At 48.0% G+C, this 16,614-nt stretch overlaps 2 protein-coding genes across 2 annotated transcripts; both read right to left on the reverse strand.

The window, feature by feature from the left end:
• Positions 1-9,396: 9,396 nt before the first annotated feature.
• LOC123096153 (transcription termination factor MTERF15, mitochondrial) lies at positions 9,397-11,200 on the reverse strand. The gene is made up of 2 exons (XM_044517780.1): positions 9,546-11,200; positions 9,397-9,453 (listed from the first exon to the last, which is right to left on the reverse strand). The coding sequence occupies exon 1, from the start codon at positions 10,817-10,819 to the stop codon at positions 9,848-9,850; it is 972 nt and encodes a 323-aa protein (XP_044373715.1). The 5' UTR covers positions 10,820-11,200; the 3' UTR covers positions 9,397-9,453; positions 9,546-9,847.
• Positions 11,201-13,412: 2,212 nt separating this feature from the next.
• LOC123099591 (protein GLUTAMINE DUMPER 3) lies at positions 13,413-14,363 on the reverse strand. The gene has a single exon (XM_044521721.1). It carries the CDS (start codon positions 14,262-14,264, stop codon positions 13,773-13,775), a length of 492 nt encoding a protein of 163 aa, XP_044377656.1. The 5' UTR covers positions 14,265-14,363; the 3' UTR covers positions 13,413-13,772.
• Between the last annotated feature and the right edge of the window lie 2,251 nt (positions 14,364-16,614).

Raw genomic sequence — 16,614 nt, forward strand, 5'->3', positions numbered from 1 at the left:
TCGAGGCGAAAAAGCTTGTGGCCAGGGAATGTCTTGTTGAGGAACGCTGCGTCTTCCCACGTTGCATCATCTGGAGCCAAACTCTCCCATTGGACCAAGCATTGGCCTACTGGTGTCTTGTTCCTTTGTATCACTCTGCGGTCTAACACTGCCACAGGAATTGTCTTAACATACCCTTCTGGTGTGACTAGTGGCACATGGGGCAATGGTACAGCTCGGTGACCAATGTGTTTTTTGAGTTGGCTAATGTGAAACACAGGATGTATATTAGTTCCCTCTGGTAATTGTAGCTTGTAAGAAACTTCCCCAATCCGTTCCAGGATTTTGTAAGGGCCATAAAACTTTGACCTTAGTTTCAGAGATCCTCTCAAACCAAAAGCATTTTGTCTGTAGGGTTGTATTTTGAGAAATACCAAATCCCCTACTTCCAACTGCCTCTCTGTTCTCTTCTAGTCAGCAAAATGTTTGATTCTACTTTGTGCATGTTCCAGGTTTGCTTTCAGTCTTTGCATCATGTGCTCTCTTTCAGAAACTGTTAGAACTGCCTCTGGAGACAGTGGCTGTGTGGCAGCAAATTCTCCAATCTGAGGTGGTTTATATCCATATAGTGCCCGGAATGGTGTGCACTTTAATGAAGAATGGTAACTGGTGTTATACCATAACTCTGCCAATGGTAGCCACTTCATCCACTTCTTGGGCTCTTGGAAAACCATCCCTCATAGATAAGCTTCTAAGCATTGATTTACCCTTTCTGTCTGTCCATCTGTTTGTGGGTGAGAAGCAGTGCTAAATCTGATCTGAACTCCAAAAGCTTGAAACAACTCTTGATATAAAGCACTGGTAAAGATTGAGTCTCTGTCAGACACAATACAGATAGGCAGGCCATGCAACTTAATCACATTATCCATGAGTGCCTCAAATACTGTCATTTGTGTAGGGATGAGCTAATGGGATAAAATGTGAATATTTGGTTAGTCTTGTCCACCACCACTAGAATAACCTCCTTGCCCTGAGAATTTGGTAGAGCTGTAATGAAGTCCATTGTGATGTGGGACCAAGCCATGTCAGGAATAGGTAGGGGTTGCAGTAATCCAGGAGGGTAAATGTGTTCCACTTTGTTAAGTTGTCACACAGGACATTGACTGACAAAAACTTCAATATCTTTCTTCATGTTTGGCCAGTAAAAGACTTTCTTGATTCTATAGTAAGTGGCTTTAATTCCCGAGTGGCCCCCTATGGCAGATGAGTGAAATCTAAAGTTAGTGGTGGCTCCCACATATATTCTGTTTTTATATTTTAACAGTCCATTGTGAGTGGTAAACTTGGGATTTTCCTCCACATCTGCAGCCACTTTCTTCAAAATTTTGTCAGTGTCCTGATCTTCTTGGTAACTTTTCCTCACATCTTCAGTCCAAGAAGGAATCACTACAGTGATATTGTTGCACTGTATGTGTTGTACATTGTCCCTTCTGGAAAGTGCATCTGCCACTTTATTTTCTTTCCCTTTTTATACTCAATGGTATAATCATACTCCAGAAGTTTAAGTAACAGCTTGTGTTGGACTCCTTCAGTTAATCTCTGAGTAGTCATATATTTTAAGGACTGTTGATCTGTTTTTATGATCAAAGGATGTCCCCACACATAGTGTCTCCACTTCTTCAGTGCTTCTAAAATGGCCATTGCTTCCTTCTCATAGATTGACTGGGCAGCAGACCTTGGTCCTAAGCTTTTACTCAAGAAAGCAAGTGGTTTGCCTTGTTGCATTAAAACTGCTCCAATACCTGTTGCACAAGCATCAACCTCTATTGTGAAAGGTAGAGTGAAATCTGGTAGTGCCAAAACAGGGCAACTGGTCATAGTGGTTTTTAATGCTTGAAAGGCTTTGCTTTGCTCAGGTCCCCACTGAAATGCATCTTTTCTCAACATATCATGTAGTGGTCTACACATTTGTCCATAATTCTTCACAAATCTTCTGTAATAACCAGTCAGACCTAGAAATCCTTTGAGCTGTTTAATATTCTCAGGTTCTGGCCATTCCACTACTGACTGGATCTTTCCTGGATCAGTGGCTACTCCCTTGTCTAAATTATGTGACCCAAGTATGACACTTGAGTTGTTGCAAATGTACACTTGGACAGCTTGACATAAAGTTCATGCTTTCTTAAGATTTCAAAAGTTCTTTCCAAGTGAGAATAATGTTGTTCTAGTGATTCGCTGAACACCAACATGTCATCAAAAAACACTAGAATGAATTTCTCTTTTTCTGGTTCATTGATTTCTTCACATACAGTGTTCATGAGGCCCTGAAAAGTTCCTGGCCCACAAGATAGTCCAAAAGGAACTACTTTATACTCATAGTTGTTGGGAATCGTAGCATAATTTAAAAAATTCCTACGCTCACCAAGATGCATCTATGGAGTATACTAGCAACGAGGGGAAATGAGTGCATCTACATACCCTTGTAGATCGCGAGCGAAAGCGTTCCAATGAACGTGGATGACGGAGTCGTACTCGCCGTGATCCAAATCACCGATGACCGAGTGCCGAACGGACGGCACCTCCGCGTTCAACACACGTACGGTGCAGCGACGTCTCCTCCTTCTTGATCCAGCAAGGGGGAAGGAGAGGTTGATGGAGATCTAGCAGCACGACGGTGTGGTGGTGGATGTAGCGGGTCTCCGCAGGGCTACGCCGAGCTTCTGCGAGAGAGAGAGAGGTGTTGCAGGGGAGGAGGGAGGCGCCCAAGGCTGTTGTGTGCTGCCCTCCCTCCCCCCCTTTATATAGGCCCCCTGGGGGGGCGCCGACCCTGGAGATCAGATCCAAGGGGGGGGCGGCGGCCAAGTGGGGGGGAAGGGGTGCCTTGCCCCCCAAGGCAAGGGGGAACTCCCCCCTAGGGTTCCCAACCCTAGGCGCATGGGGGGAGGCCCAAGGGGGGCACCCCAGCCCACTAAGGGCTGGTTCCCTTCCACTTTCAGCCCACGGGGCCCTCCGGGATAGGTGGCCCCACCCGGTGGACCCCCGGGACCCTTCCGGTGGTCCCGGTACAATACCGGTAACCCCCGAAACTTTCCCGGTGGCCGAAACTGGACTTCCTATATATAATTCTTCACCTCCGGACCATTCCGGTACCTCTCGTGACGTCCGGGATCTCATCCGGGACTCCGAACAACTTTCGGGTTTCCGCATACATATATCTCTACAACCCTAGCGTCACCGAACCTTAAGTGTGTAGACCCTACGGGTTCGGGAGACATGCAGACATGACCGAGACGCCTCTCCGGTCAATAACCAACAGCGGGATCTGGATACCCATGTTGGCTCCCACATGTTCCATGATGATCTCATCGGATGAACCACGGTGTCGAGGATTCAATCAATCCCGTATACAATTCCCTTTGTCAATCGGTATGTTACTTGCCCGAGATTCGATCGTCGGTATCCCAATACCTTGTTCAATCTCGTTACCGGCAAGTCTCTTTACTCGTACCGCAATGCATGATCCCGTGACTAACACCTTAGTCACATTGAGCTCATTATGATGATGCATTACCGAGTGGGCCCAGAGATACCTCTCCGTCACACGGAGTGACAAATCCCAGTCTCGATCCGTGCCAACCCAACAGACACTTTCGGAGATACCCGTAGTGCACCTTTATAGTCACCCAGTTACGTTGTGACGTTTGGCACACCCAAAGCACTCTTACGGTATCCGGGAGTTGCACGATCTCATGGTCTAAGGAAAAGATACTTGACATTGGAAAAGCTCTAGCAAACGAAACTACACGATCTTTTATGCTATGCTTAGGATTGGGTCTTGTCCATCACATCATTCTCCTAATGATGTGATCCCGTTATCAATGACATCCAATGTCCATAGTCAGGAAACCATGACTATCTGTTGATCAACGAGCTAGTCAACTAGAGGCTTACTAGGGACACTTTGTGGTCTATGTATTCACACATGTATTACGATTTCCGGACAATACAATTATAGCATGAACAATAGACAATTACCATGAACAAAGAAATATAATAATAACCATTTATTATGCCTCTAGGGCATATTTCCAACAATAGTGACCCGTATGAGTTCTGAAGGCAGTTTTTGGAATATCCTCTACAACCATTCTGATCGGGTGATACCCAGATCTAAGATCCAACTTAGAGAACACTTGTGTTCCATGTAATTCATCCAAGAGGTCTTCAATAATTGGCATAGGAAATTTATTTTTGATGGTGATTGCATTAAGTTCCCTGTAGTCCACACACAGTCTCCATCCCCCATCTTTCTTTCTGACCATGATTGCAGGTGAAGAAAAAGGGCTAAAACTTTCCTGAATTTCTCCCTTTTTAATCAACTGTTTAATAATCTCTTCCATGGCTGCTTTCTGATAATGAGGTACTCTGTAAGGTCTTAAGTTTGGTGGTTTTGCTCCTTCTTGTAATACAATCCTGTGATCACAATCTCTTTGTGGAGGTAGTTTGTCTGACTCTGCAAAAATGTCAGCAAATTTCTGTAGCAAAGGTTGGAGTGTTGGTGGTGGTGGTATCTGTTGCTTGTTGTTGTCTGTTGCCACTTCCTGAATCTGCAAAATATACCCATCACACCTTTTGTTAGCAGTTTCCATCCTAGCTGCTGAGATGATGCATTTCTTCTTAGGAATTGTGTGAACAAATAATGTGATTGGTTGCCCTTGTTTGGTCACAATCAAAATTCTCTCTACCAGATCCAAACAAATGGGACTATATTGATATATCCAGTCAGCACCCAATATGATATCATAAGATTGGAGATCCAGCACTTTGAAACTGCTACAAAAGGTTTTGCCTTGGATTTGGAAATCCATCTGAGGGACTTTAGACAGGGATATGAGTTTGCCCCCTCCAGCTACCGTCACTTTCCTGGGCTGTATAGGTAGTTGGTGGCAGTTACTTTTAATAGCAAATTCAGTGCTAATAAATGTATCTGAAGATCCACTGTCAAACAAGGCTGTGACTTTTCTTCCTGCAATCTCTATGATCAGAGAGAAGGTATTAGGGCTTGGGGTTCCTTCTACTGCATTAGCAGATATGTGCATTGCTTGTGCAGGTTTCTCTACAGTGGGATCACTGCTTTTTTCCTTATCCGGAGTGTTTGGAGCTGTATGATATGCTTGTTCCATACCAGCACTGTCTTCTGCGTTGTCACTGTCCTCATCATCATCTATCTCTTGCAAAATGTGCAATGTTTTCCCAATTTTGCATTTGTGTTGCCTTGACCATGGTTCCCTACAATACCAACAAGCTCTAGCATCTTTGGGAAAAGGAACAGTGTACTTTTCCTGACTTGGGACTTGCACTTGTAATGAATTTGCAGGTTGCTTGTAAGAAGCTGAATAGTTCCTGTTTCTGTACATTGGGGGATTTTGATTTTTTCTGGCAGCTACAACTTTTTCATAGACCTTTGCATACCAATATGCTTCAATTATCCCAGTGGGTTTTGTCCACATACTTCATGTTTGATATCACTTCTCAAACCTCCAATGAAACAGCTTAATAAGAAATTCTCTTGGAGACAAGGATGATCTCTTTTGACTAAAGCCACACACTGTTCAAAATTGTCAATATACTGAGCCACAGTGTTTGTTTGTTGTATATTTTTCAACAATTCTACAGCTTCATGAACACTAGCTTCTGAAAATCTGTCAGCTATCATTTGACAAAACTGTTGCCATGTGACCATTTGCCAGGGAACGCAAATGTTCTTTAACCAGTTTGATGCTCTGCCCTGCAGATGTCCTGTAGCCAGATTCACCCACTGCTCATAAGGTGTTCTAGACATATCAAAGAATTTTTCACAAGCTATTAGCCACCCAATAGGATCCTCTCCACTGAATAGTGGAATTTCCAGTCTGGGGCCTTTTAATACAGCTTCTGCAAAATAAGAGGGTCCCCCTAATTGAGTTGAGTGTTGATTTCTCTGAATATCATACAAGTTTCCCATTGCCTGTTATACAGGAGGAACTCCTTGAGCAGTTGTTGTCATGTTAATATATTGACCAGTAACAGGATTGTAAGTATGTGGTGGAGAAAACAAAGGAGCACCTATAGGAGCAAATTGCCCACTGTTGCCTGAGAACCCCAATGTATGAGCTTGTATTGTTGCACTTGGATTTGTTGTAGCATTTCTGACTTGCCCCCTTACTCCTGGTTCCTGTTGCTTATCACTGTACACTCTGGTACTTTCAGACATCAGTTGAGTGTGTGACAACTCTGTAGTAATGTCAGTGATGTTAGTTACTGGAACTTTTCCTGAAACTCTGAATTCTTGTTCAAGATTTCGAGAAACTGGAGCCACTGGCACGGTGGTGCTGCCTGGAACAGTAACTGATATATGATCACTGTCCTTTTCCTGGTTAAACTGCTCTGGAGCTTTGGGATCTGGAGTCACTATCTCTGCTTTCCGACGATTGATGTTCATCTGCTGCAAAATCAACTATAGTGTCTGTTGAATTCTCTCATTCATTTCAGACAACTTTGCTTCGACCTTTGGCATCGTCACCATCTCGGATCTGAGTTTAGTTACCTCTTGTTTGAGTTCCTGTAGGCCTTCTACCTCTGCCCGTAGATCTGCTACTTCCTTTTCCACTCGATCTACTGTGATCTGCACTTTGGCTCTAGTGTCCGCCATCTTGCTCACTTATTATGCGACTGAGACAGTCCCGTTAGCCTCGCTGACGGATCTCCTCTCTGGCGCACGGATCCCTTCAGATCCCGGAATTTTACCACCGAGAGAATGCCTCTCAGCAACCGGATCGGACTCGGTGATCTGCGCCCGAATGTCACCGCCGCCTGTCGCCGCCACGCAACACCGCCGCCGCGAACTGGGAGGGACGGGATGGATTTTACGAGATATCCCAACCTCCTGTTCTCCACAGCCCGATTCGCCGCCGTCGAGTCATCGCCGAGGAATCCACTGGCGCTCTAATACCTTTGTAAGACCCGGATCACTTAGGAATCAATAGCTCGCTCAATTCTCTCCAGATCGATGCAATTACTTGGGGAAAATTGGATACAGAGGAGGATTGCGAGAGAAGATACCCCGTCTTCCATACGATAGCTAGGGTTCTACCTACTACTATGAGATAGCGAATATTCCTTACTTGCCCGACCAAGCCTCGGAGCCGGACTTATAACATGATCAACTCAGCTGCGGTAAACTGTAGTAACGGTTATATTACAATAACTGAATTAAACAGATAAACGGTGAAGGCTACATCTGAGCCGTTGATCTGCTCTGAACCGGTATCCTCGCATCTTGACCGTTCGTTATCTGAATCTCCTGTTGCTCCTTCTTCTCTTCTTCAGTAGTTGCGCGGTGCAGGTCCTGACAGAGGCAGAGGTCGAGCGCTGCCTCGCCCTGCTGCGGCAACGGGGAGGGTTCCGAGCCGGGGTAGTAGGTTGACGGAGCAATTGCGATGGGGGGGCGGGGGGGGGGGGGTGGTGGGGGGGGGGGGGTGCGCGCCGCGGCCGCCGGAGGAGACGAGAGGCGGGGCTGGAGCGCGGCGCCACGGGAGGCGTGCTGCTGCTGCTGCGTATCTGTCACGCACGTTTCCCCGGCCAGCACGTGGCCCAGGTACTCCCTGGAAGTCTGGCCCATTCAAAGTACCCGTTGCAAAAAAAAGAGAGAGTTTGTATTAGTGTCTGACCTTGTGGGTTTTGGGTTTATATGTCCTTTGCATGCATTTTTTAACACCTTTGCATGCGTATTTGATCACATAGATTTGATGAGTTTGTATTAGTGTTTTTTGTGTTTATTAGTGTGATTCATTCAGACTTCAAAGTTTCGATGAAAATAATGTGGTCTGAATACCTCTAAGGGATCATTACCGGCTGAAAATATGTTCAAAGTTCATGGCTTCTCATTCTTTTGGATGGACAACATAAGAGTGTTTTGAAACCAATAAAGGGAGTAAAGTTCGTGCAAATGTGTGAGTGACGATGTTGCTGCTCCGATCTGACCAGAGTCTGTTTACCAAAGCCTTGACAATTCTATTTACTAAAGATATTTCTGAAAAATTTCTTTATCGTTCTTAGTTATTGGAGTTACTTTGCAGTTTCTTGGATCTATGACCCGTAGCATTGTATTTGTAATTTTGACGAGTTTGAATAAAGTTGTAGATCATTGTTAAAAAACGTAAAATGTGGTGAGGGAGAGAGAAGGTTATTGTAGATGAACCGAGACTCCTTGCTCGTGATTTTTTTTCTCCTAAACTCTTTTCTGATCGTATTTGAATTCAGATCTAAAACTGTTTGGTGTATCGCCACTAGTAAAGATTCGTCATGATTGGTATACATGCCCAGTGACCTTCCAACCAGGAGCGGTCTGGTGGATTCTTATGGATAAGGGAGATTGGAGCGAAGTGGAGACTGAACTCACTATCACCACCACTAATTTCAGTTTATACAATACTCCTTCCGTCCTCAAATAAACGGACATTTAGCATTCAAAATTTGTCCACAAAAAAAGTGTACTTCTATCTTTTCAATGCACTTTAAAGTAGAAAAAAATGCTTCTCTCTCATCACACAGAAATTCTCCTCGCTTTCTACATGCACTATAAAGTTACTCCCACAATGTAATAGACCAACACAAAATAAACAATTCAAATAAAAAATAGACCTGGTGTTATAGACCGCAAACAGATTTTAACTTCTGCAAACTGAAAATTTCAAGAAGAAAAAGGTATTAGATACGTATCATTAGTGATATTGTGCATTAAGGATAGTGAGCACTACGACAGATAGATGTCAGCTTTTGAAGTTCAAAAGAACGAAGAGTTATCCCCGTGTATTTATATGCACTGGAAATGGCAAGTATCATCTTGGCATTTCCTATGAAATAAATACGGTAGAGAAAGAGTTATGATCTCCACATACCGGGTGCTCCACTAGAAACTGAAAACTGAAGACTACAGAAATAAAGGCATCTAGTCTCTCTACAGTGACCACCAACCTTATGTTAACAGATACTCCCTCCGTTCCAAAATAGATGACCCAACTTTGTATTAACTTTAGTACAAAGTTATTACAAAGTTGGGTCATCTATTTTAGAACGGAGGGAGTACAAGTTAGGAAGCATGACCATTTTACAAATCCTACATCATCTGTGCTAAACAGATCATGCAAGAACCAGCAACAAGAGCATACTACCTGAGTACCTTTGATTTTTTCCTCGCTTCTAATGACAATACTAAAACTGAGTATTAGCCTCACTGCTGTTTTCTTCCAGATACATCACTTTTTTGCTATCATCTGTCATCTTCGTACACAAATTCCAAGCATAACAGCACACACTATGTCATCTGCTTATTCACTCAGTTTGATTTTGCAAAAACTTCAGGAGACAATTAGCCGCTTATATAATTTGTATCACAATAACCTTTCTCCGAGAAGACCATACAAGTTCACAAGTCTGCCAACATTAATAATCAATTTGGCAACTTATCAGGTATTTTCCCCCGATGATCACTGATTCAAAATATAGAGAATGACTGCCTCTCTTACCTATTTGTTGATAACTTGAGATGAGCCTTCTGTAAGTTGCCAGATTCCATCAAACTATTATCTTGTTTGTTTCCCAATGAGACCAGCTCTGATCACCATACCATGATTAGGGCATTATAATTGACCTCAACCTGAAGCTAGGAGCCTAGGACTCAATTTAATTAAGCTCCCGCTCTATGCTGGAATGCCTTCCAAAGACATGGTGTCCCAAAACTCCAACTGGTTCTATGTTTGTTCAACACAGATGACATTTTGCTGGCAGAATGCACTGCAAATCATACCATTTGTTGTTCTCAACAGAGCTAATGAAGTGATTCAACAACCAGCTTCATGTCCCTCACATTCTCCTCAGTGCTCTCATACTTCGTCGGCTTAAACAGCTTCCACAATCCCACCGGATGCCGCCGCCTCACCTCATCCTTTCTCTCCCTGACCAGGCCCCCGAAAATCCTCTCGCACTCCGGGTATGGCTTCACGAACAGATTGTAGAACCTGAGGCGGCTGAATCTCACATAATGCTTCATCTCAATGGGGTCCCCAAGACCACCCACGGACGCCAAATACTCCACCACATTGTGCCGCGGGATGATCGACCTGTCGAGATTTATCCCCAAGAACTCCGGGTACTCCACCAGCCAACCAATCTCAAACCCCATCCTGCCCACCAAGAACTCCACCTTCCTCTCCACATCCTCCAGGCTATATAAAATTGCCCGAGGCTCAACGGAGATCACCCTCAGCGCGTCCCGCCGGCTCAGCCCGCGCTCGTGCAGTAGCTCGACCCGCCGCCTAGTGGCGATTGCGGCGCTGAGCACGCCGTGAGAGAGGACCTGGTCCTTGATGGCCGCCCGGCAGCGGAGCTCGTCCAGGAGCTCGACAAGGCGGGACGGCTCGCCCGGCTCCATGGAGAGGAGCCCGTCGGGGTCGGACCCGAGGGCGTTCTTGATCTCGTCCGCCGGGAGGCGCAGGCCACGAAGTTCTTGGAGAAGGTGTTCCAGACGATGGGTGTTAGGGATGCGGTGGAGCAGGGAGGTAGCCTCGGCGGTGCTGAGGCCGGCCGCGCGGTGGAGCAGTTGGTGCAGGTCGGCGGTGGCGGCGGCTCGTGGGCGTTGTTGCGTTTGCGGGGGTTGGGTGGTTGCTGCGGGGTCACTGAGGATGCGTTGGATGCGGAGGAGCTCGCGGAGGTCATGAGATGAGGCGGAGGTGGAGAGGGGATTGGAGTGGTGGAGAGAGCGGGGGAGGCGGTGGTGAATGGCCCGTATAGCGAAAGCCATGGCGATGGCGATGGCGGCGGCAGGCGGCGGCGACGGAGATGACCACGGTCCTGATTTCCGAATGGAAATTGAGAAATCTGAGCTCGTTTTGGTTGAGGTACTGGTCGGGACGCAGAAGAGGAGCCCTGGGGTTGAGCCCAGCAGTGGGGGTAGGAGGCGGAGGTCGAGCGCTGCCTCGCCCTGCTACAGCAACGAGGAGGGCGCCGCCGCTTCTACTGGCTGGACCGACGAACAAGGGAGGAGGGGATTCCGGATCGCACGAGGAGCAGACCTGACCAAATGGGTCGGCACGGCCCGTCCCCCGTAAAACATGCCTGGCACGGCACGACCCACGGCGGCCCGTTTACAAATGGGCCGTGCCGTGCTGGCACACGTGCCACACTTTCAGGCCCAGGCAGACATCTTCTAAATAGCCCTCACTTGCCTCGAAAAAAAAGCTAGCCCTCACTACCCCTAAAAACATACGGTTAGCATCACAAACTATTTCTCTCAACATGCAAGCATACAATATCATGAGAAAAGGTCCACCTCACTATCATATGCCTCTCAACATGCAAGCATGCCCCTTCATCATGAAGCATGCATGAAAAAAGATGATAGTGCGCGAAAGTTTACAACCCACGACGCCCCGGAAATTTGCATGCCACTTCACAAAAAACTTCGCAATTTTACTTACATGAGTTTGGGCTCTCATCCCACTTTAATTCCGGCCAAATACGGAAGCATAGTGCGCGGCAAACTTGTTCACATTTTCCTAAATGGTGGACCATCTATGTTGAAGAGAAACATCATTGTGGGTGGTAATGATAGGATGTGGCTTCACATTTTTCTTGTGTTCATGATAGAATCTGTGGATCTTCTCCCAATACTTGTTGTCCTTTTTCTCTTCCCCACATATAGGGTCCATGCTTGTGGCCAACCAAATTTTAACCAACAAAACATCTTCAAATGTTGTGAAGTCCGAACCTCTTGCTTGGGGTGCCTTTGTCGTTTTTTTGTTCTTGCCTTGGGTGCCTTGCGTACGTGATGTTACCCCAATATCAAATGTAAGAAAATTTGAATCCCTCAACTCATATTCCATACCGGCCATAGGCTCTTGACCCTCGTTGATCATCTTGATCATGTATTCCCCTAAAACGATCATGATTTCAAATAAACTAACGGAATATGCAACTAATTCATTCAATGGCATATGCAACTAACGTATACGATGCATAGCAAATGTAATGAACAAAGCCATACAAAATTGAGCAAAATATTTACCCCTTCCAGCTGGGACATTCCGTCGAACATGACACGAGTAGACCTGCTGCCGTCGGCGATACCCGTGCTTGTGTGCATCCATGGAGTTGCGGCGAGTCGCACACCTAGTCGTCCGTCCCCTGCGGTCCCATAAACCCGTTTGGAATCCTCCAATCGGTCATTGGATTGATGTCGATCATGGGCAGGGCGAACGACGACCTCATTGTCGGCGGCTGGATAGACGGGTGTGGGCGACCAGGCACAACGGAGGGGACACATCCTCCTTGAGGTCCACAACATCCTTGTCTGAAACTCCTTGTCGTCGCTTCCCTCTTGTGCTGCTTCCATCGCCGCTCCCTCGGGGCGACGTTCTCCGGCTTGCAGCTCGGCACCACTAACGTGAGGCTCATGGACGACGCCGAGGCAACATCCGTGGCCGCGGTGGTGGACGGGGTACCCGACGATGACATCTAGGGCGGCGGGTGGGGTGGCGGCGTGGATGGGGGAGCAAGGGTGGATGGTGGTGATGGCTAGGGCGTGAAAAATGAACGAGGAAGGAGGGTTGTGGTCTTGTGGATTTGGTGGACCAATTTGATGCAAATATGATGCGTCCTACCTATTGGATCTGACGTGGCGGACGCCTCCGGACCTTCCTATACCTATCTCAGATTTGGACCGGATATGAGGGGTGCCGGCCAACGTGGACATATAGGACCGGTTTGAGGAGTCCGTCTGAGTCGGAATTTTATGACCGGTCAATAACTTGGCCGTCCGCTAAGAAGGGTTTGGGGAGCGTAGTGGCACTCGCCGGTGCCGTACCTCTTCGGCCGGCGGCCGTTTCAAACTTTTGTAGACGTGGTTTGGTCTGGGCGCCAAGGTACCGTTCCAAGCACTAATCATACCATTGGTGATAGCAGCATACATTCATCCTAGACTCCTAGTGATGCGTGCAGGTCAACAGTTCACATCATGGAGGATGTCTTACATCGTCTTCAAGAATCTGCTCACTAGACCCTGTCTCCCAGGTTTGGCTGACTCAGGATATCCTGAAAACAATATTAGCCACAAGCCCACAAGGGAACAAGCAGCTCAAGCAAGTCTCCTCTCCTGAGAGCACCCCCCTGATCACATCATATATTCGCAATCATGAGAAGTATGCCCATCGACGCACCGCGTCCTGTCCTGCCTGAAACGAACGATTCATTCCCATCCACTTTGCCCTTGGTTTACTCATACGTACATGCCATGTGTGTGCCCTACCTGCTGATTCCTCCACACACACACACACACACACGCGCACACACACACACACACGGGGCCTATTGGCCACGATAGAAAGCAGGGGGAGAAAGAAGAAAAATATGCTCATTTCCATTACTCAGAGCAAGAAAACAACAGGAAAGGAAATAGAGCACCAACTATTTCTCAGGTAACAAAAAGCTTGGTATCAAAAGCTGCATTTCTCATGCTCTAATTCCACTCCCGTTATAGCAAAAGTTAGAGATAAATCCGCAAAAACATGACCTTGATTGCTGATCTAATCGATTTGGTCATTGCAAAAACTGAAGAACCCCACGAAAAACATGGCTCTGATCGGGGTTACGCTCTCCCTGCATAGTCCAGAACTGCAGATGAACTTTCTCCTATTTGGAAGAATCAAAAGGCTTCACTGCCAGCTCACCTAAGCCTAAAAAGGAACAGGATGCAAAACTCACACCTCGGGGAAGTGGTGGTCGTCTCGTTCTCTCTGGTTCTGACTGTGCTCACCATTACCAGCATCCTTGGTGCTAGCCATGGCGACCATGGACACCTTCTTCTCTTCCTCTCCTCCCTTGCCGCTACGGTCTCTGCTTGACATGGGCGTGGCCAGGTACGTCGGCTCCACGTCCCCGGCCATGACCACCAGTACTTTCTCCTCCCACGCTGCTGGCGCCAGGTCCGAGGCCACCGGCTTGGCGCCGTCGGTGGCGGAACCTTCGGCGTCACCGCGGCCGGCGCTGCCCTCCAGGTACCCGGACAGCTTCCAGTACGAGCAGGCGAGGATGAGAAGGGCGAAGGCGATGAGTCCCAGCATCGCGGCCAGGCCACCGAAGAGGTACGGCACCGGCGAGTGCCACGCGGAGTGCGCGGCGCCGGCGGCCAGAGGGGCTACCGCAGCCTTTGTTGCTGCCGCCGTCGCATTGAAACCTGCCCCTGGTCTCATTGTTTCTGCACTTCTTGTTGATATGTTGCTCCTCAGCACTAGGAGCAAGCATGTGTGGTTGGTTTTCTGCTCTTCTTGACTGGTTGTTGCTTGCTGTAGTAGTGTGGGAGCGTAGTGAAGCGTTAGAGGTCATTTATAAGGAGGGAAAGGGAAAAAGGGGACGAATTTGCCGTAGATTTGCTAAAGGAAGCGCTGAAACAAATCTAGATGAGATATAATTATGTGTCGACCATTTGACGTGGCACCCCTGTCCCTGTGTACAAAGTAGTTTTTTTAAAACAGTACAGACGCAAGCGCTTATATACACGCGCATACACTCACCCATATGAACGTACACACGTACACCCTACCCTTATGAGCACCTCCGAAAGACTGAGCCTACGAAGTCACCTAGGCACCTCTCGTCGACGGGAACGTCTCCTCCCACTGAATGCACATCGCCGGAAATCCTGAAATAAATCCAGGAATAAATGCGAGCACTAGGACTTGAACCCTGATGGACTGGGAATACCACAGTCCTTCTAACCATCCAACCACAGGTTGTTCACGTGTACAAAGTAGTTAGTTGTGGCTATACCCGGCCATCCCTCGGGCCGGGCCTAACCAAGCCCAACGGAGAAAACCCAGGCCTGGGCCCAGCCCAGCCCAGGCGTCAGGCCTAGAAATCAAGCCCCAAGCCCTGCTCGCTAGTGTAAAAGCCCGTCGGGCCTCGGGTCGGGCCTCTTCGTTGAATCACAAATATGGCGGGCTCGGGCCCGGTCCGGCTCGGCTTTCGGGCTCAATATCTAGGCCCAAGTCTGGCCCGTGAGCAACGTCAGGCCAGGTCAGATCGGGCTTTTTCGGGTCGGGTTGTCCGGGTCGGGCTGCCCATGGCTACTGTTGGAAATATGCCCTAGAGGCAATAATAAAATGGTTATTATTATATTTCCTTGTTTATGATAATTGTCTATTGTTCATGCTATAATTGTGTTATCCGGAAATCGTAATACATGTGTGAATACATAGACTACAACGTGTCCCTAGTAAGCCTCTAGTTGACTAGCTCGTTGATCAACAGATAATCATGGTTTCCTGACTATGGACATTGGATGTCATTGATAACGGGATCACATCATTAGGAGAATGATGTGATGGACAAGACCCAATCCTAAGCATAGCACAAAGATCGTGTAGTTCGTTTGCTAGAGCTTTTCCAATGTCAAGTATCTTTTCCTTAGACCATGAGATGGTGCAACTCCCGGATACCGTAGGAGTGCTTTGGGTGTGCCAAACGTCACAACATAACTGGGTGGCTATAAAGGTGCACTACGGGTATCTCCGAAAGTGTCTGTTGGGTTGGCACGAATCGAGACTGGGATTTGTCACTCCGTATGACGGAGAGGTATCTCTGGGCCCACTCGGTAATGCATCATCATAATGAGCTCAATGTGACTAAGGAGTTAGCCACGGGATCATGCGTTACAGTACGAGTAAAGTGACTTGCCGGTAACGAGATTGAACAAGGTATTGGGATACCGACGATCGAATCTCGGGCAAGTAACGTATCGATTGACAAAGGGAATTGTATACAGGATTGATTGAATCCTCGACATCATGGTTCATCGGATGAGATCATCGTGGAACATGTGGGAGCCAACATGGGTATCCAGATCCCGCTGTTGGTTATTGACCGGAGAGTCGTCTCGGTCATGTCTGCATGTCTCCCGAACCCGTAGGGTCTACACACTTAAGGTTCGGTGACGCTAGGGTTGTAGAGATATTAGTATGCGGAAACCCGAAAGTTGTTCGGAGTCTCGGATGAGATCCCGGACGTCAAGAGGAGTTCCGGAATGGTCCGGAGGTGAAGAATTATATATAGGAAGTCCAGTTTCGGCCACCGGGAAAGTTTCGGGGGTTATCGGTATTGTACCGGGACCACCGGAAGGGTCCCGGGGGTCCACCGGGTGGGGCCACCTATCCCGGAGGACCCCATGGGCTGAAGTGGGGAGGGGAACCAGCCACTGGTGGGCTGGTGCGCCCCCCTTGGGCCTCCCCTGCGCCTAGGGTTGGAAACCCTGGGGGTGGGGGGCGCCCCACTTGGCTTGGGGGGCAAGCCGCCCCCTTGGCTGCCCCCCCCTCAGATGGGATCTCCAGGGGGCCGGCGCCCCCCCAGGGCCCCTATAAATAGTGGGGGGGGGGAGGGAGGGCAGCAGTACCACAGCCCCTGGCGCCTCCCTCTTCCCCCTGCAACACCTCTCCCTCCCGCTTGCGCTTGGCGAAGCCCTGCCAGGATCCCCGCTACTTCCACCACCACGCCGTCGTGCTGCTGGATCTCCATGAACCTCTCCTTCCCCCTTGCTGGATCAAGAAG

Source organism: Triticum aestivum, chromosome 4D (genome assembly GCF_018294505.1).
Source record: "Triticum aestivum cultivar Chinese Spring chromosome 4D, IWGSC CS RefSeq v2.1, whole genome shotgun sequence".
NCBI lineage: Eukaryota > Viridiplantae > Streptophyta > Magnoliopsida > Poales > Poaceae > Triticum > Triticum aestivum.

Excerpts from the sequence above, each read along its gene's own strand:
- LOC123099591 (XM_044521721.1), bottom strand. The coding sequence starts at position 14,264 with ATGAGACCAGGGGCAGGTTTCAATGCGACGGCGGCAGCAACAAAGGCT.
- LOC123096153 (XM_044517780.1), bottom strand. The coding sequence starts at position 10,819 with ATGGCTTTCGCTATACGGGCCATTCACCACCGCCTCCCCCGCTCTCTC.